The 21,456-nt window shown below is 38.8% G+C and overlaps 1 protein-coding gene across 1 annotated transcript; it reads left to right on the top strand.

Moving 5' to 3' along the window:
* The first annotated feature begins 14,838 nt into the window (after nucleotides 1–14,838).
* LOC121526188 (Krueppel-like factor 11) lies at nucleotides 14,839–18,497 on the top strand. The gene is made up of 4 exons (XM_041812628.1): nucleotides 14,839–15,034; nucleotides 15,842–16,120; nucleotides 16,537–17,479; nucleotides 17,719–18,497. The coding sequence occupies exons 1-4, from the start codon at nucleotides 14,996–14,998 to the stop codon at nucleotides 18,018–18,020; spliced, it is 1,563 nt and encodes a 520-aa protein (XP_041668562.1). The 5' UTR covers nucleotides 14,839–14,995; the 3' UTR covers nucleotides 18,021–18,497.
* Nucleotides 18,498–21,456: the final 2,959 nt, after the last annotated feature.

The following is a 21,456-nucleotide window of genomic DNA, read 5'->3' as shown; positions in this document are numbered from 1 at the left end:
AGTCTGGCATCCTGGCACTTATGCATATGATTGCTTAGATATGACGTGGCTAGGCTAACATTACTTTCTTAATCATTTAGTTCAATGTGCCTATCCACTTTGTTAACATCACTAATAAAAAGGTAATGTGTTTTATGCAAATGGGTTTAAATTTTGAACTAAGCTACATTGTTCCACAGCAAAACTAAAAAGATCATTTTTGTTGCTTTGATAAGAGCGGTTATTATTCATTTAAAAACAAAATATTGTTAGCACAGCTTAACATTAGACCATGATTTTGCTGACCTCCATTTGCCCCCAATATTTGGCTGGGCACCAGACAGCTCTCCCCTTTATCCCCCTATTGGACAGCCATGCATGCAAATACACATTATTTACTTTACTTCCTAATATTATTATTCTGTAACATCTTTTTATGTCAGGAGATTTTAATGTAGTGTGCTTCTTTTTGTTGGTTTGGAAGTTTTGATGATTCAGTCCACATTTCTGTGGGTGGAGACCTTTTCTTTCAACATTTAGTGACTAACTTGGAAACTCATTTCTGCTGGAAAAACAACCAAACATTGTGTTTTCAGTTTTCATGAAGCAGTTTGAGGTGGTTATGTTGTATGAGAGTTTTAAAACACGTGTGTAATTCAGTATCTAAGAATATCAGTTCAGTCCACATCATTAGAATATGCTAACATAAATATGACCCATTTTAGCATGCTTGCAGTCTTAATGATGTCTTGATTTCCAGTTTCATAGACCCACTTCTCTAAACAACCTGACATGCTGACTAACCCTTTGTTAAGGCTGAGCTCCTCTATGTTTACAGTAAACACATGACTCATGTAATCTCACTGCTACCAAGATGCTCCTCGGATTTTTCTGAGCTTGAATTCTGCAGCACTTTGGGCCCTGCCCTGTCAAACCACACACTCCGGTGACAGCCTTACGTACCCTCGACAGACCAGACCACAAGTGACCTACTTCGATGCTGTTCAAACATCCCAAGTGCAGCTTTAGTGTCAGCTCTGGTTTCTCACTTTGAGAAAACCAAACACATTCCTCCCTCAGCGCTCTAACACCTCTGAGATACTCTCTTCATATCTGGGGTCAGGCTTGACGTTTTCACATGAGATAAAGTCTCATTTGACACAGAAATACTCGAATAAACATAGACAATGATTCATACATCTCCTAGAGTTAAGTTTCCTGTATTTATCCTCGAAATTTCTTCCAAATGTACCCATAAAAGACGAAAACTAGATTAGCATTGTCCTTAGTGTTCGAGCCGCTCTGTTCTCATGTATCTTTTTATGATTCATTCAGGCCATTTTTCCTCCTTTGAAATAAAATCTCCCTCCTGCTGTGTACTTTTTACTCACTGCATGTGGACTTGGTGACATAACAGGATGATTTTTCATTGTGCCTCTGTGATTCAGCCTGCAGACACTGAAAATAGCAACTTTGAAAATAGACAAACACCTACCGTACCCACACAGTGAAACCACAACCTTTACTGTTCTTACAGGAAACTTGCAGAACGTAGAACACCAAGAGACTGCGAATGAAATCATTTATATAATTTAAAATGTGGAGCAGAGACTATTTTCTCTACTTATTGTTATTTATGACCAAAAGACAGGCATAAGGAGGTTGGTAGATGTTAAAAAAGAAAATATGCAATCATAATTGTCATGCAATTCCTTGAGAGAGGAACGTTGTCCCATTCTTTTTTGATGTAGGTCTCTTGCTCAACATTCCTGAGTCTTCTTTGCATGTTCTATTTGTGAAAGGTCTGGACTGCAGGCAGGTCAGTTCAGCGCCCGGACTCTTTCACTGTGAAGCCATGCTGTTGTGATGGGTGTAGCAAGTGGTCTAACATCGTCTTGTTGAAAATGAAAAGCCTTCCCTGGATGAGACATTGTCTGGATGGAAGCTGTAAGTCATGGTTGGACTTTGTTTTGGTATTTGTAGTGCATTTTTGTGTTTGGGAGGAGGGTTTTTTTTTGTTTTTGCAGTGGCACTGGCAGTCTTAGCTGCAGCTGATCTTCTGGCAATCAAGATGTTCTTTTTATTGATTGATTGATTGATTGATTGATAATACTTTATTGTCAGATGCAAGATCTGAAATTTGTTTTGCATTAAAACAGCAGCTCCGTCATACACAATTCAAGGGACGATATACACAGACATACATATAACATTCAACGAGGACAATTAACAAAAAAACGTCTACCCAATTACAACCTCATTGATTTTGTGTGATTTTGTGGATTAAGGTCCTCATTTAGCTTTAGGATGGACTGATGTATGAAGGACTGTTTGAACCTGACCCTATTAAAGCGTGGCACAGAGTACCGACGCCCTGATGGTAACAGTACATATTCTTTGTTTAGAACATGGCTGGGGTCGGAGATGATGTTATCATCTCTTGTTGAAGCTTCAGACATCAGAGTATTCCTTCAGGTTCCTGAGTGGTAACCTGACTCTTCACAACCACTAAGTGAACTTCATTACTTGAGCTCTCCTTTGTGGATTTTTTGACCCTTCTACTTTGTCCTGCTTTTTCTTTCAGTGCCTCCAGCATCCTGTCAGTGCTTCCACTGGCCAGCCAACTCCCCTCCATTTGCTTTTTCCTTTTTGGAAATAAATTGCTTTCACCAACTACCTTTGCTCGTGCTCTGCTTCTGGGTCCTTGTCAAAAATTGCCACTCTGTCACTCTAAAACCACTATATACGTCTAAGGTTTAAAAAAAAAAAAAATTCAAATTTTGATTAATCTGACCACAGAACAGTTTTCCATTTTTTCCTCAGCCCATTTTAAATGACCTTTGGCGTTTCTAGGTCATGTTCACTTATGGTTTCTTCTTTGCATGACTCAGTCTTAACTTTCATTGGTGGATGGCACAGCTAACAGTGTTGACAGACAATGTCTGGAAGTGTTTCTGAGCCCTTGCAGTGATTTCCAGTACAGAATCATGCCTGTTTGTAAGGCAGTGCTGCTTGAGGGCTTGAAGACCATGATCTTCCAATATTGACCTCTGGCCTTGTCCCTTCAAATAGATATTCCTCCTGATTCTCAGAATCTTTAGATGGTATTTTGAACTGTAGATGGTGGGATATTCAGTCTTCACCATTTTACGATGAGGAACATTTTCTGAAATTGTTTCACAATTTTTAGAGGCCATTTTACTATTGATGACAAACCTCTTCCCTCTTCTGAAAGACTCTGAGAATGATCCTTTTATACCCAGTCAGGTTACTGGTCTGTTGCCAATCAACATGATACTCAACATGTGGCTCTATAGCCACATGTTGAGTATCATGATGATGATGATGCTCCTTTGAGATGATTTATGGTTCTTTTATGGCTTAATTTGAAATATTATTCCCCCAGAAAACCTTAAAAAAGGGAAACTTTGACTTCAGAAATTATCCATTGCAAGTCACATCAATCAGTTTGTTTCCCACACTTGGCTTTATTTTCAACTGTCATTTTGTTGACTGTATATTTCCATTGCCCTTATTTGCAATTTCTTGCCATTTTTAATCCATTTTACTGATTTAGGGATAATTTTGTCACTTCTTTCTGAGCCATACCCCAGTTTTTGACTCTTTTATTTTGCTATTGGATATTTTTGCCACTTTCACCCATTTAAGCTGCCTTTTGCCATTAAATGACACTTTCCCCCCAATTTTTGCCACTCTTAACTGCTTTTCTGCCCATTTTTGCCCATGTTTTTGACATTTTTGCCACCTGAAACCCATTTTTATTTCACTTTTCACCCAAATTTTGACACTTTCTGCCCCTTTGTCACCTTTTCCCTCCATTTTTGTCACTTTTCGCCCAGTTTTTGGCATTTTATGCTTTTTCACTCCTTTCTGTTGTCCCTTTCTGACCATTTTGCCCCCTTTAACTTATTTTTATTGCCACTTTAACCCATTCTTGCCAACTTTTCACCACTTAGATTGTGGTTCTTGCAAAGGTATTTTGGCTCTTTGGTTGTCCAGGGTTGAGTAACGCTGACCTAAGTAGAAGTAAAATGTTCTCCCAGCTATTTTTTCCATTAGCATCTCTTACTTTTCCAACCTTTTGTTGCCTCATCCCTACTTTTTGAGATGTGTTGCTGCCATCAAATTCAAAATAAGCTAAAATTGTCCATGAAATGTAAAATGTCTCAGTTTCAACATCTGATATGTTGTTTCTTTCTACTGGGAATAAAACATGAGTTAATAAAACTTCCAGATCATTGCATTCTGTTTTTATTTGCATTTCACACAGCATACTAAATTTTTTGGAATTGGGTTTGCACTTGTTATCACAACAAAACTGAGTGAAATAAAATATCTGGATATTTGTCTACTCAGAGCTTCTGTTAATTGTGGACTTTTAACTATTTTTTAGTATGGTAGGTATGGCCAAATACTTTTGTCCATACAGGTATGTGACAACTTTTTATACTGTATGTCTGGAATTTATTTTAGTTAAATCTAACCCAAAAAGAAAAAGAAATCTATGTCAATGTCGGTGTCAACAACTTGTTTGCATTAATGCTCTGTCTGGACTTTTTATTTTGCTGTTGCTCATTGAAGCATCTCTTGAGTGCGCAGGTGGGTGTGTGCACATGTAAGTTTGTGTGGGTGTTTGCTTTGGAGGGAGTGGGTGGGTGGGTGATGTAACATGCCCACTCCAATTCTCTTGATGAAACAGAGATGGACAAAACTATCCCAACAGCACAGCCTGTTCAGTCTGCTGTAAACAGAAAACCTCGAAAAAAAAATCTCTGCAGCAGACTGGAGTTAGCAGTCAGCATGTTAGCTGAAACAGCTAAGTTTCATTTTAAGACATATCTCTGCTTACATGTTGATGACAGAGTCACTGTCTGTACCTCTGCACCTGCTGTATGTTGAAAAAAAAAATTAAATATCTATGTCCTCCTAGCGATCAAATAAATGATGTCTTGCTTCTTGTGTGAATACAGGATCAATTCTAAATACAGTGAGAAACTTCTGTCTTCACCTAATCATTTGATTTCAGGCTGCATCAGTGAGAACTAGTGGTTCTCATGTTGGGGTCACAAGACACTGAAATGGGGGTGCCAGATGCCTTAAAAAAAACATAATAATATTTTTTAAATGATTTCAAACTGTATATTTTACCCATTTCCTAAAAATATATGTATGAAATTAATTAAATAAAAAATAAAAAATAAAAATTGGTGAGATTTGTGCTGAAATCAAAAAGTTGTAAAAAGTATGTCTGCACTCAGAATTGTTCTGGTGTCTGATAAACTCAGAGAAAGGTTCTCCTCTGCTGTGATTATTGATGAGTTCCCTCATTTTGGAGTTGAAAAGTTTGTCAAACTATTATTGGGTTCCAGTGTTGAAAGAATGTATTTGAGCAACTTTTTAATCATTTTTCTCACCCAGTTTTGCCACTTTTATTTGACACTTTTCGTCAATTCGACAATTTGGACCAATTTTTGCCTCTGTCTTACACACTTTTGCTACTTTAAACAAATTTCTGCAACTTTTAATACCCTTTTTAAATGCCTGTTTTTGCCACTTTAACCAATTTTAGCCATTTTTTTCTTTGCCACCTTTATATCATTTTTGCCACTTCTAACCCATTGCGGCCACAACCCCCTTTTCTGACTTTTTATGCCGGTTTTTCCTACTTTAGCGCATTTTTTGCCATTTTTTGTTTACTTTTTTCACCTTTTTTCCTAATTTTTGCCACTTCTAACCCATTCTTGCTACTTTTAAAAATCCCACTTCGCCATCTTTTCCCCCAATTTGCTACTTTTAACCCATTTTAGCCATTTTAACCCACTTTAGCAATTGTTAACCCATTTTAATTCTGTTGTTAAGAAAATGGATTTACATTTTTTGGTTGGCTATACACTATGAGACAAACAAAAAATATATTTGTTGCTTTTATCAGGGTGATTATTATTCAGGTTATATATAAAATATAGATATCACAGCTTAACCTTACCATTGACTATGATTTTGTTGACCTCCATGGGCCCCCAGTTCAGCTGGGCCCTAGAAAGCTCTCCCCATTACCCCCCTTTATGGGCGGCCTTGTCTACACATGACTATTCTTTCAGATTGGATTGAAATTTCTTTCATATATATATATACATATATATATATATATATATATATATATATATATATATATATATATATATATATATATACACACACATATATATATAAAAGAAAATGATGAATGCAGAGTACACACCACAAAAGGTATATCCATGTTCATTAAAGGTTAATAGTGGTGTATTATCTGTTTAGTGCTTAACAGCATCTTTACTAAACACCTGTATGCTCATGAGACTCGTTAGAAATCACCCTAAGGAAGTCATACAGTCTCCGCAGACAGACGTTTACCCTCTCAGAGTATTTGTCAGACAAAGCCCAGGTTGAGATCTACATCTCTGCTGTGAGACAAAGGCTGACTTAAAAAGTCAACCGTTCCCCTTTACCCGTACTACCAGCACAGATGAGAATTATAATGTTTCATTTTTGCAAAGAAAAAACTCCTGCTTGGATGAATATAGAAGCATGTTCCTTTCAGCTACCAGTACACTTACATCTGTATTCAGCAAAATTAAAACCATTAAGTGCCCTTCAAATTTAACCTTCTGGCATCATTCAAATTCCCTACCCTCAAAGTCCACTGGGAAAAACATTAATAAAAAAAAAAAAATCATATAAAAACAATATTCCTAATTTTTTATTAATTTTAAAATCAACCTCATCCTATCCAAAACTACCAAATATTTGAATATTTTGGGGGTTTTAACCCTTCAAATGCCAGTTTGACAACAAGAAGTACCCCATTCTGTTCTTTATAAGGTGAAAAAAACAAAAAGAAATAGCTATATGGAAAAAAATGTCAGCTGGCTGGGGGAGTCTTTCAAGCAAAGTCCTGCAAATGTCAAAGATTAGCAACAAAATATATTTTGATGCTTTTTTCTTTTTCGTGGTGTCAGATTAAAAATGTTGCACATCCAATAACTACAATCAACACATTATACATTAATATTTTTCCAATTTTTTTATCGGCTTAAATCTTTCATTAAACTTCAGTGATAATCAAAATTTTCAATTATTTTCAAGATTTTAACACTTTGAATGGCAGTTTGCATACATGGTGTCACAATCACAAAAAAAGTCATTTTCTATATAATATATGACGGGGGGGCAGGCTATTTTTATTTACTATAGTCTTGTATGTGTCAAAAATTAGCAACAAAGTTGATTTTGATGCATGATTAGTTTTTTGTAGAGTCCAATGGATGATTTTGCAGCATATAAGCCATTCATGGACAAAAATGTACTCTTTACTACCATTTTAACTGCATTTTTTAATCTCTCTGCCACTGCAGAATAAAACCATGCAGAGTGAACTAAAGGCCCTTTAAAAATATATTTAACAGTATACCATGTCTAAGTACTCGAACTGGTATTCATAAAACATTACAGATACTGTACTCAATACACTTTTAAAGCATGATTTTAGCCTCTCATTAGGTGAGTAAGTAGTTAAAGCTGGAGCCATGCCTCCTGTTTGGTGATACATGAACATAAAAGAGGATGAAAAATAGAAGAGAATGAAAATATGCACTGATAAATTGTCAAGAGAAGCAATGAAGAGCATCAGAACATCTGATAAAAATAAAAAACAAACTCTTTGGTATTAAACACATATGTACTCAGTATTTGTTAGTAACTTGAACTCAGTCTGGAAAAATATGGTATGGGTGCATCCCTAAAAAACAACCTTCTTATGAAAAAAAATCATTTGGAGTGACAGAGATAAAATTCTCACAAAATAAAAGTGAATAATTCACTGTCCAGAGTGATGCCTGGGAGCTGAACCAGTTGGTCTTTACAATCCACCAAAATGTGTTTTTTGTTTTTTACTTCATGTTTCTCTGTACTGTTTGTTGATTTTCTGCCATACAGCTCTTTCGTTATTTCTTCTCCTTCTCTTTGTTCTGGTCTTGCTTGACTCTAGAAGGTGTCCTGTTTGTTTTCTGATGGGAATAAAATGAAGAAGTGAGGTATGTTTCTTATTTTCTGTTCATTTGTGCCTGGAAGCAGCAGAACTGAATGCACATTAGCATTTTAATTAAAATAAATAATTTTGATTAAAGACTTTAAAAGGTTGTTGCATACTGTAGCTTCCTGAAGTGACAATAGCAGCAGCACAGACTGCTTCGTAGCGCATTATATGGTGAAATATGATAATTGGCTCTGCAGCAAGACACCCAGACAGTAAATGATTCATGGTGTGTATTTTAATGATATCACAGATCTCCAATCCTTCATCATTAGACTCCACACATGCTCCGTCTCCAGAGGAGCTCCTCCTGGGAGGCCCTCAAACCTGCCTCTTGCTCCTCGTGTTGCCATGACAACAGACAGCCGATCTGGCTGCACAGAGTCAGTGTCTCATAGCAACAGATTGGCTCTGGATCCTTGTTCGACCAATCAGGAGCCAGGAGCCTGTAGAGGAATGCCTGTTGCTTCTTTCCAATGTGTAGGAGAGAAAAAGGGGCGGAGCCAAACGTGTTGGGTGGTAAACAAAGCATCATTCAGTGTAGAGTTTTCTATAAGAGGTGGCCCTACAGCTCAGCCATCGGTTGTTGTCAGGCAGGACTTATTACCCGTCGCACAAAGACTTACAGGAAACATAAAAATTCAAACAACAACAACAATGAAGACAAAACAGTTTCACAACGATGGTTTTTTTCCCCTCCAACACAGGACAAAATTCAGGATTTATCCCCTGCAACATTAAATCTACAGCTCATCTGTTATCCCTTGATGCTGATATAGTTTTAAAACCTAAATCCTCCATTTGGTTTTCATTTTTGTGAAATTTAAAACCAAATATTTGCCTATTATGGGGTATGCAAATGGAACTTATCCATAAAACATAGAATAATAAAAGAGAATGACAGATAAATGATACATTTGAACATTTCCTGTCTTTAAGAGCTACATAAAGAGAGACGTGTTAACAGGAGGCACTTGAAGTAAATGCAAAAATGGGTTTGAGATAAATTTTCTATTTCTGTCCCAGCTTTGCTGCTTCATTTCACTAGTGATGGGAATTCTGGCTCTTTTTAGTGATTCTGATCATTGGGATCAGCCCAGTAATAACAGCCGGTCCTTCTGCTCTAAAATAGCTCTTTATTTGGTACCAATTTTTGGCTAAAAAACAGCTAAATTTAGTATTCTTTTTAATTATAATTGATATTTGTGTAATGTTTTAACAGCAATTATTCATCATAACTAAATTAAGTCTCGATAAGACTACTTTACATGATGTTGAGTCTAACAACTGATGTTACAGTGCTTAATATTCACCCCTTTGGATGTTTTACCTTTATATTGTTTTTATAAATCAATCATAGTCAGTATAATTCAACAACAAAACTCTTAAAAGTCAAAGCGAAATCAGATTTCTACAAAGTAAGCTCAATTAAATAAAAATATGTAAGTTAAAATAAGTAACTGCTTAAATATTCAACCACTTTAAAGTGACTGACCTAATTCAACAGAGGTCCAGCCAATTGGTGCTAGTAGTCTCATAGTTAGTGAAATAGGGATCATCTGAACTGCCATCACTAGTTCTTTGGTATTCCTGGCTACCATTACACCATGAAGACAAAAGAACGCTCCAAGCAACTCAGAGAAAATGTATAGGAAAAATATAAGTCGGGATGGATACAAGAAATGTCCAAGGCACTGAACATCCCCCGGTGTTCAGTTAAATCCATCACCAAGAAATGGAAGGAATATGGCATGTGCAAATCTTGCCGTCCTCACGAACTGAGTGACTGTGCAAGGAGACTCGTGAGAGAGGCCATCAAGACACCTATGACTACCCTGAAGAAGTTACAAACTTCAGCAGCTGAGATGAGAGAGACTCTGCATACAACAACCGTTGTTTTATGGGGGAAAGTCACAGTTTAAGAAAACTCATTCAATCTTGACTAGAGTTCACCAAAAGGCATGTAGGAGACTTCATTAAGCGGAAGAAAGTTCTTTGGTCTGATGAGACCAAAATTGTGCTTTTTGGCAATCAGACAAGATGCTATGTTTGGAGGACACAAAACTCTGCACATCACCACAAATACACTATCCCCACTGTGAAGCACAGTGGTGGCAGCATCATGCTATGGGTATGCTTCTTGGCAGACGGTCCTGGAAGGCTTGTGAAGTTAGAAGGTAAAATGAATGTGGCAAATCCTGGAGGACAATCTTATTCAGTTTGCAAGAGAGTACTACAGCTTAGGATTTGGCAAGATTTATTTTCCAGCACAATAATGACCCAATGCATACAGCGAAAGCTACACAGAAAAAGGCTAATGTTTTGGAGAGGCCGAGTCAAAGCCCAGACCTCCATCCAATAGAGAATTTGTGGCCAGACTTGGCTTTTTATGCCTAATCTCCATGCAACCTGACAGAATTGAGCAGTTTTGCAAAGAAGAATGGAGTTGAATTGCAGCGTCCAGATGTGTAGGCCTGATTGAGACCTATCCACACAGACTCAATGCTGTGATTGCAGCCAAAGTTGAATCTATCTACTAACAACTGACTTGAAGGGTGTGAATATTTATGCAGCCACTTATTTTAAATTAAATATCTTTGTATTTTGCTGTAATGTCCTAAAAATTGAATAAGAAGAGTTGGAAAAAAATATATCTTTGTGAAATCTGTATTTTCTTGTCACAAAAGCCAGTCATATTGACCATGAAGGGTCAAACATCCAAGGGGGTGAATAATTTTTATAGGCGCTGCATACCATCAGATTGTGCCTGTGGGCCAAGCAATGTGGAGTGAAGAGCATACCTTTGTTTTGTTGGGTATTAAACAAGACCAAAAAGGGGTGGGGTAGATGGTGGGAGGTGGCTCCCGTTGTTTACTTAAAAGAGCCAACACCGACACATTGCTACATTTCACTGACATTATGCATATTTGAGTTGTTGACTCATTTCTTGCCCTTTTTAGGGCCACAACAGTGAGAATCTCAGAGGGAATAGTTGCACAAACTTTACATGCTCTTACTTGACTTTTCATAATTTTCTCTGCATACTTGCTTTGCCTTATGATCACTTTTTTGCATTATTTAGTGCTTCATTACCTCATTTTGACCATAAACTTCAGAAGAGCAGTGAAAAGTATGAAGGATTCTACTTGGTTACTTTTGTAGACAGCCTTGGGTGTCATAACTCCCTGTGCCCTTTAACCCAGATGCCAGAGAAGTTACCGACTGCCTGCTTTTCACAAGTTCAACAGAGCTGACAAAGCATTTTTGGTGATTGTGTAACATTAATACAAGCTTAGGCTATTATAGCTATTATCACCAAGCCATTTTACAGTTATGACAGGAATGTGACTGCGTAAAAGTATTTCAGTGACATACTTGAGTCATATCTGCAACAACAGCCTGCAAAATACAGTACATGTAGGTACTGTTAGAAAAATGAGAGGGTTCAGAGAAAATTTGATTTGTTGCAAAAATGTGCATTTATTGATTGCAGTCTTAAACATATGACATGATTAGTCAGATATTCAGCATGGTAAAAGCTATTATTTCTGTGTTCTATTGTGATACTGAATGCAAACTGCAGCTTCTTTGCAACATTTGCTCCAAATTTTCCAAAAGACATCATGTGTAGCTTTTTAAAGCTTGTAAATTAATTAAGACTTTGTGTTCTCTTGCATGCTTGTAAAACAAGTCAAAACAAGGGAACTTATGAATAGCATATGACTTATCACTCCCTTAGCAATCTGCAGTTTTTTTTAATTAAATAGCAACCTTATAAGAAAGCTTGTTGTTTATGACCACACGTGTTGTTGCAGTATGTCCTATAAAAACATTTTGAGAGGCTATAATTCATGTAAAAGAAACAGTCTTGTCTCTGTAACACTGCCTGTGGTTGCTCGTCAGAGCTCAGGGCCTGTTAGTGAAATATAGACACTTGGTGGTATATTTAACCCTGCTGGGGTAACTCCCCCCTTTTTGAGCCTGCTCCAGGAGTTCCTGGGATGGGGAAGTTGGCTGGACAGAAGAGGTGTGCATATGGAGGCCCAGATAGGGCCTGCGTAACCTTTCCTCCAGATTCCCCAACTAAGTTGAAGTGGCCTGCCCCACTTATATCACAAACAGGCTGCTGTACTTCTGCCTGTCATGCCTGCATTCGACTCGTCGCCCCTGTGACTCCTCCCTCTTCCTCGCGGGCTGGAGCTGCACCGCCTCAGCTCCATGCCCTCGTTGCTCTCTGAGGTCATACTTATGTGAGTCACAGCGTGGCGCAGCCTTAGGTAAAGGGAAGGCGCTGCAAGGGGTGGGCCTACACACCTGCTACACTCCTTCTGCTGCAGGTGGGCCGCTTACATACACCATGGTTAATGTAGCAGGCCTCTTCTTATTTATTTATTAATTCACAAGGAAGACAGAATGTGGACATTCCTGCCACAATGCTCTTGAAAAGGAGCCTAGACCTACCATTGTTTTTAACAAAGCATTTGGTAAAGCACAGAATAAACTGCTGAATACTGCTAACGGAAGTTCATTGGGACTTCATTTTTCTTTGTCCTGTTACAGTTGGTGATGTAACTGCATATGTAGGTCAGGACCATTTGAATACTCTGACACCTCACCACTGTACTTGAGGGCACGACCTTATAGAGATGGCTAGATAATAGTTCACAAAAAAAGGAACAGCCAGGCATACATTAACATTTCCATTAAGTTTAAAGACCATATTTATCATAGGAAAACAAAGCATGGAAGACTTTCCTCTTCATACAGTTTATCAGGGCATAGCATCAGTAGGGCTGAATGTCTGTGGAAAACCCCTGATTCTTAGACTTGTGTTCAGATGTAATAATAGGCTATAAATCAAGACTGATATAGTATATATGGATATAAATGGAGCACTGCTTTTGACTTTACAATAGAGTTCTATTATGTAGCGACACCCACAGACAAAACAAAATTTATAACCAGATAGGGGCACACCAGAAACATTGTTGACTTTTTCATGCACTATGCATGGAGTTCAATGACCCTGCTTTATTCAAGGTGAAACCACATTAATACTTCAATATCTTCTGATAAAGAGATCATGATTATGTTTGACATTAGCCACATTGCTAACCGTTAAAATCATAAAATAGGAAAATCAAACCTTTTTAACTCACTTTGTTGCTTAGCAAACTTGTTTTTTTATATGAAATCATAAACTGATGAGGGCACTTGCTGTTATGCTTTATTTCCGCAAGAAAGCTGCACAAACATCTCCAAAAAACAAGACAGAAACTGCGCCTCAGCTGGCCCTAGTGTTGCATTCGAGTACTGTGGGAAAAACAGGTGGAATTGACATTCTTTAGGCCCCTCTCGACTTTTTCGATAGTTTCTAGTAGATAGAAAAAACAGAGCGTCTTTGTGCTGGTATTTTCTTTAAGTAAAGGGAAGTTAAATGCACTTCTGCAGTTCTGAAAACCTTGGCATTTGTTTGTTTCACTTGAAAACATTTAAGGACATTAAGATAAGATGCAACCAAAAGGGAGAAAATACTCATAAACACCAAAAATATGCCCATTGCAACTACAAGGGTAAATCGCTTTTAATACACAGTATTACTACTTAACAGTGCTTCAATTTAATTTTAAAATGACCATAAAATATACCAATTGTACTGTAATGTACGTTACGTTACATTACAATAAGATAAGATAAACCTTTATTGATCCATCATTAGAGCAAAGTTGGTTATTGCAATAGCTCAACAGGAGAGGGGCATGTTATAGCAATATAATACATACAATAAAATAAACTTTGCAAACAATACCTAAATACAACATAACAAAAAAATAGCAAAAATAATAACAGCAATAATAGTATTACTAAAATATGTGCACCTTCGCTTGGAAAAGGACCAAGACCAGATTAGAAGTAAAAACACACACAGTGTGCATGGTACTGATATGAAAGAGCTGTAAAATTCCAGGTAACATTACACAACGGAAAAATATTAATAATATTAATAATTTAGCAAGCAGGTCAAGAGAAGAGAAAAAAATCCACACTTTTGAAAGGTGACTGTAACATCTTTGGGACTGTGGAAGTATATACAAATTCCCATATAGATATTTGTATATTTGTATCTATACACAGACAACCATTATTAACCAAATCAAAGAGAAATCCGAAAAAATCAGCCAGAAGAAAAATAAACTAAAGCTATTAGATTCTAAAAATATATGAAATTCACAGAAGTGCAAAAACAAAAAACAAACGATACCTTTAATAACTAAAATGCTTGGTAGCTAGCCTACTATTGATTTATGAATTGGTATTTAGCTCCAACACTTATTCCGATTTTGTTTTTCAACAATGACTCGTATTTCTCTACAGAAGGAAAAGGATGTCGCTTAACCTGTTTTACAGTCGTACGAGAGGACATATGGAAAAATATCCTGGATAACACTCAACTATTAAATCTTGAGGTCGACTTTCGACGTTCATTCCGATACCCACTGAACGCAGCATAGACTGGGCCGACCTTTTGCCTAGTTTAGCGGATGGCAGTTCATCGGGTTTACCCTGACACTGCTGACTCCCACGACCACGCCCACCAACGGCCACGCACCCTATTTCCTCCAACCGTCCAGCGGGCATGCACTGTTCACGCGCTCCCTCCTCTCTCATTGGCCGAAGTCCCGCACACACTCAATTGTGATTGGCTGAGTGTTGCCACCCGCCGGTGCGTGTTGTGAGTTTTGTTTTTCTTTTTTTTTCTCCTCCCATGTTTTACACACACAGCTGAGAGAAAAGGGAGCCAGTCAGAGAAAAAACGACCTCAACCCTTCCCTAGTACAGGCAGCAGCACTGGCAACCGCCGTCTCTTTGTTCTACACTGCCTTTGACAACAATAAAAGTGATATTTAGATATTTTATTCTTCAATGCCAGCGCGGAAATTTACAGAGATGGACTCAAACGAGGTAAGAAAATTTTAAAAATTATGTTTCAGCTGACAGCGACTTGTAATTATTAGCCCTGTACGGTTGAGATTTTTTTCCCACTTATTTTAATATTTATGCTTTTTGGGCTAAGTTTTGTGCTTAATTAAACATTTATCAACGCGTTTCATTCCCTAGAAAATCGTTTTATGTCACGTCAGCATCCAAGTATGCCAAACTAGCCGCAATAAATCAAAATATAAGGACTGTTATTTTTCTAACGCATTTATATAGTCACCTTGTTTGTTATTCAGTATTTATGAAATGTTGTAGCATCTGTATATTTGGTAATTGAGCCTAAAATTGGACTTTGAAGAATAACTGAAGCCTGTCAATGTCGACTTGTTTTTTCACATTATTGTGTTAATTCGCAGAATCAGAAATATGCTTTGTTCACTGTAAAACTATTCTATGAAGTTAAGAAGTACCAAACCTACTTCCTGATGCAAACCCGCTTTATGGGGATTTCACATGGCTCATCTCGGGCAGCACGTCACTGTTTGGTCTATATTTGGCAATGGGAGGTGTCCTGGCGCTCAGCCAAAGGCAGTGCATGCTGGGCCGGGGTGTAGTCACTAACACCCCCTCTCCCCTTACTGGCAGCATCATGCAGTTTGGCCCGGGAACTGTGACAGAGCAGATGATAACTGGAAATAGATTATTTTTCTCCTTTTCTGAGAATATATACAGATTACACTGCAAGTGAAAATAGCAGTGATAACAGTTATGTAGTGTTAGTAAAATGCTATTATAATTCTTTGTCTGATGTTCACTTGTTTTTCTTTTTAGGCTGAGTACATGGATCATTGTGGGTCTTATGCAAAGAGAAGGAGGCATGACAACAATCAGAAGGTCTGTAATGTAACCTCTGGCCTGGAGTACACAGACCTGGAGGCTGCAGAAGCACTGGTGTGCATGAGTTCATGGGGCCAGGGTCACTTTATCAGCAGCAACAGGCCAAACCCCTGCAAGCCACGACCCCTCACTCCAGCCTCAGACTCTTGTGACTCCCTGTTAGCACCAGAACTTCCAGAGCCTCCAAAGGACTTCGTGTCCCTCTCATCCCTGGTAAGTTAATTATCATGACTGTACAGAACAGGTCAAACCATTGAGTTAAATTTGTGTATGTCTGTATCCCAATGGGGAGTTTTCCTGCTTTGTGATTATATTTAGAATCTTTGAGATAACTCTTGTTTGGTTAGCAAACATGAAAAAAGACTAAGTTTGCTTTAAATCCTTTTGATGTAAAAAGTAACAATAGGACAGTGGTTTATGACGTGACCAGGGCAGGTGGGAAGTGCTGCAGCAAGAAAGGCCTTGAAATAGCTAGAGGGTGTGACCTCCTCCCTACAGGGTCATAAAAATCACAGTTTATTGCTCAGAGTCATCATTATTCCAGCGTGTCTGCCTGCCACCTGTAATACTAATCTCTGCAAACATTACATCCAGACACCTAATTCTCTTCTCATCTTTCTTTTTCTCAGTGTATGACCCCCCCTCACAGCCCCAGCTTTGTTGAAACTTCAGCATCCACTTCTGTCCCAGCTGTGGCCTCCCCACACTGCATCTCTGGGCTCCATCAACCTGTCCTGGCAACCAACACTGAGAAGTTCCCTTCACTCCCTCCTCCTCAGTCCTGCAGAGCCATGGCGACTAGTGTCATCCGCCACACAGCAGACAGCACCCCCTGCCACCACCTCATTCCAGTTGCTCCCAACCCAGAGAAAACAAGAGACACAGTAGCGGCTGTGACGCTCTGCCAGCAGCGACAGCAGCATTATATTACAAAGACTGATATTAACACACCTCCATCTCCTCCTGCTCGTCTCACACCTGCCTTAAAAACAGAACAGCCAACCAGCCCCTCTAAAAGCAGTTTGGACAGTGCCTCCACCCTCACTTCGGTCAGTCCCCAGCCACAAACTAACCAACACACTCCGCCTGCTCCCACAACCCTGTCCCCGCCCTCAGTTACCAGCCCTCAGATCATCTGCCAGATGTTCCCTGTCAGCAGCCAGTCAGGTATCATCTCAGCCTTCATCCCCAGTGCAGTTCAGACATCCAGCACCGGGATTCGAACCGCCAACACGCCTATCCTCCCACAGCCCACCTCCACAAATGCCTCCTCTGTCCAGCAGTCCCTCATCGTGGGCTCGGCAGTCCCTCAGGGCACGGTGATGCTGGTTCTCCCACAATCCTCTGTTTCTCAGGCCTCTCACTGCCCACAGACTGTCATGACGCTGGGCAACACCAAGCTGCTACCTCTGGCCCCAGCCCCCGTGTACATGCCAGCAGGGCCCAGCAGCAGTACAACGGCCACAAAGATGGACTTTTCCCGCAGGAGAAACTATGTGTGTAATTTCCCCGGCTGCAGGAAGACTTACTTCAAGAGCTCACACCTCAAGGCTCATTTAAGGACACACACAGGTGAGTGTTTACAGACAATGGTTGATACGCAAGAGGATGTTGAATAAAACCCAACCAATGATGGGTGTTTCTTCCTGTTTGTGAAGCATTCCTTTCTCAGCCTTGTTATTCTTGATGGGAAGAGTGAGCTCATTGTTAAATCTCAGACATGGCATGCTGTTATGTGAAGTTTTCTGACTGCAGTATGACTCAACGCTGACTCTCTTGTTTGTCTCTCTCTGTCTGCTTGTCTCCTTTAGGTGAGAAACCCTTCAGCTGCAGTTGGGATGGCTGTGATAAGAGGTTTGCCCGCTCTGATGAGCTCTCCCGTCACCGGCGAACGCACACCGGTGAGAAGAAGTTTGTGTGTCCTGTGTGTGAGCGGCGATTTATGCGCAGCGATCACCTCACCAAACACGCTCGACGCCACATGACAACAAAGAAAATCCCCTCCTGGCAGGCTGACGTTCGGAGTTTGAACAAAATGCCTGCTGGAAAAACACCTTCCTCCAAACCTGGCCTCACCACACTAAGCGTGCTGGTGCCTGCCAGCTCAAAGTAGACAATGAACACTGCCATCTTTAATACTCCCGAGATGCCACGGGGACACCAGGAGCAGTCAAGCACACTGGGCTGCTGCTATTTTACTCATGGGAATGAAAGAAAAACATGCACTGGACTCTTTGTTTTTCCTCTCTTCTGCGTATTTGTACGTGTTTTTTTCTCAAAAGGACTCTTGTTTACTTTGATATTACTTATATGTATGCACACTTGCCAAAGCCTTTGTATGAAGTTGGTCTTACACATTTCACTCTCTGCACCTCTCCTACAACACTTTGATCAATGGATATGTATGTCTATGTGAATGTATCTTTGGTGATGAAATGCATTTATTTGTCATATTTGGGAAAAAGTTGACATTGAAAAACAATGTAAATATGACTATTAATCACCAGTACTATGATTATACAATGATTATATCTCTCTGTCTAACTTTTCATATTATTTAATACATATTTGTAATAAACAAAAGATCAAACCAGGCATTTATCATACATTTTGTGACCTTTTCCAGCATCTCATCCAGGAAAAAAAAAAAGATGAGGTTTTGGGATCTTGGTAGAGTCAGCAATCTTTCCCGGTTGTCTCATGCAGAAATGCAGTGAGTGGTTCCTGCCCACATCCTGTGTGCGTCACTGAGTGACTCCCCCCCACCACACTGTCCTCTTTCGCACTATTGGCTGAGTGATTTTGTCTTTTTTTGGTGTTATAAAAGCTCTTTTTGCAAGGCCATTTGAGGACACTGCATCCTACTCATTAGCTTGAGCACTTGAAGAGTCAGAGCAGACGTGACAAGCAGATTTCTCAAGCTTGTGTTTGAGTTTGTGAACCAATCATTCGAGCTCATTCAGCTCTGTCACGTGGGAACAAGGAGGTGGTGGAGCTGTGGGACTCTTGCGTAATGCACCACTTATTCATTCAAAGATCACTAAATGGGTTGGTATTAATTGGGAAATGTGCCCCTCAGTAGTGGCCATTGGTTTGCAAATCACATATCTTCAAAGCCTATACAGCAGTAGATCATATCAACAACCACTGAGTTTGGCGTTTCCAGATTTACTCCATTCATCTGAATTCAACTGAATTTTTATGAATCACAAAAAGGCACCAATAAGATGCTGCTGGATGAGCATTTCTCCTCACTGCCTCCATCCTATCTGTCTCTTTGCCTCACATTCATAAGCAGTGGTCCCACACCTAGTAACAGCAAATCCTCTCCAATCAGACTGAGAGAAATATGAACTGTTGGGGGTGCGACCAATCACCTCTCTTCCCTGCACACCCGCCCCTTTGCCTTACTGACCGATATACTCTCTGGTTGTGCGTCCTCTGGGAGGTAGCCTACAGTGACATCTGCTGGCGACCACAAGTAATTTCACCATGAAGGCTCCGGGAAAATATTCCCCAAAAATTTTGTGAAGAATAACATTATTATAGAGGCATAAAGCATTATTGTTATACTTTTATTAGGTACTTATCAGAAAGAAATAGCTGTGTACCATCATGCTCTAATACTTATAATTTAAACTTAAGGGGGATGTTGTAAAAATGCTGTATGAAATAGAAAGCTTTACAATCAAGTCAGTGTTCATGTCCTAAATTATTTTTTGTAAAACCAAGAGGGAATATAAATAGTCTGATGAATTTTTTTCCTCTTAAAATCATTAGGGTTAAAAAGGCTCATTTAATGGCCCACATATCCAGTTTCAGTGCACTGACTTTGCAGGAGGAAAAAACATCAGTAAGTGCCGTAGAGCTTCAAGTCCAGCTTCACGCAGGTGATGCCATAAAGTGCAAGAGGCTATGCACATGGAGAATATTAGCTAGTAGAAAAATGAACTTAGGAATTAATAGTACAGTTATGAACAGTTCAAGGAGATTCTTTCCTAGATTGTCATGGGGTGGGCCTAATTTAAGATTATCGTTCTAACATTACAGATTTTAACAGTTAAGGGTTTGTCACTAGTTTTTATTTTTTAGTTTGTTTTCAATTATTGTTCTCTATATGAGTTAATTTTGATTCTTTTTTTACTTGTTTGTAAGTTAAGTTTTTAATTTGTGAAAATGCTGCATTTTTATCTAGTAATTATCAGTTTTAGTGTCCGTTTTTTTAAATTAATATAGGGTACTTTTTAGGGGCGAGATCCAAAAGGACCAGGAAAATAAACATAGTACAATTGCACATTTACATTCAAATAAGCTACTCTTCAAAAAATTGAATGTCTGAATATCAAGGGTGAAAAGTAACTACATTTACTCAAGTTACTGTAATTGTTTAGTTTTTGGGGGCATTTGTACAATCTTGAGTCCATTTTGAAATCAGTACTTTCACTTATACTTAGGTAGTTTTTAACAAGAGTTTCTGTACTTTATCTTGACTACAGTACTCTGGTACTTCTTCTGCCTCTGTGGACTACACAGTAGCACATAGCGAGAGAATGATTCCACATCACATCCACAAACAGCTCTTGAGCACAGCAAAAACTGGAGTGTTGGTGTGTTTTATTTGAGTTTAGTTGTGTTTGGATGTTGCCTGTTGTACAGCTATCCCTACTGGGGTTCTTTAGGTAATGTTTCTGGTGGATTGTTTTGTTGTTTTTGATGTGAGACACATTAGCACCATGGGCTAAGTTATCCACCCATTTAGAGTTTCTGCATGTGACTTAAGCTGTTCTGAAAAGATGTAAAGTGCATATTTTTCATCTGTATGCATTCCCTTGCCAAAGCTCTGCTTTATTCTTCTCAGAGGAGACTCAATTTATAACAGACTTTTAAGAGTTACTGTAGCTCTGTCATAGAGTACAATATTAAACATTTTAATCATGAAGTTTAACTTTATATAGTGTGGACCACTTTGAAAGCTTTAAATTTAACTCTATATGACTTTAATTAACGCTGTCAATTTTGCTGTGTATTTTACTTTATTATAGAGGCATGACTTTACCTGAACAACCTGGTTGTGCATCTGTTGTCGTATTGTAATTGCCAACAAGGAAAGGTTATATTTTACCTACAACTCATCAGCTACTCAGTACTTAAAGTAAACGTTTAACTAAACACGTTTTACTTTTACTTGAGTAGATTTATAGACCAGGACTTTTACGTAAGTACATTTTAACCAGGGTAACTCTAACTTTACTTGAGTACGACAGCCGTGTATTTTTTCCACCTCTGTTTTAGTAGAAACAAAGTTCGGGGGAGAATATTTCCCTGTTGCACAATTGGTCTTTGGTTGCTATGGTTACGGCAATACAGTACCGTTTGCTACCTAGTGAAGAACAAAACCACAAGCAAGTGGGCGCATAACTGAGTGAAATTAAGCATTTTGGTGGGCTTTCATTTATAGTTTAGCGTACTTGATGTTTTTCTTCGCACTGTTTCTTGAAAGTCGTGCACCGAGTCACGTAATTCAACTTTTTTTCTTGTAAACAGTCATC

Source organism: Cheilinus undulatus, linkage group 18 (assembly GCF_018320785.1).
Source record: "Cheilinus undulatus linkage group 18, ASM1832078v1, whole genome shotgun sequence".
In the NCBI taxonomy this organism is placed as follows: domain Eukaryota; kingdom Metazoa; phylum Chordata; class Actinopteri; order Labriformes; family Labridae; genus Cheilinus; species Cheilinus undulatus.
Note: the sequence above shows the minus strand (reverse complement) of the source record. Positions and strands in the feature narration are given on the sequence as shown.

Bases quoted from the DNA above. Each gene is read 5' to 3' on its own strand.
- LOC121526188 (XM_041812628.1), top strand. From the start codon at position 14,996: ATGCCAGCGCGGAAATTTACAGAGATGGACTCAAACGAG. The intron at 15,035-15,841 runs GTAAGAAAATTT...TTTTCTTTTTAG, and splicing joins CAGAGATGGACTCAAACGAG to GCTGAGTACATGGATCATTG. The intron at 17,480-17,718 runs GTGAGTGTTTAC...TGTCTCCTTTAG, and splicing joins TCATTTAAGGACACACACAG to GTGAGAAACCCTTCAGCTGC.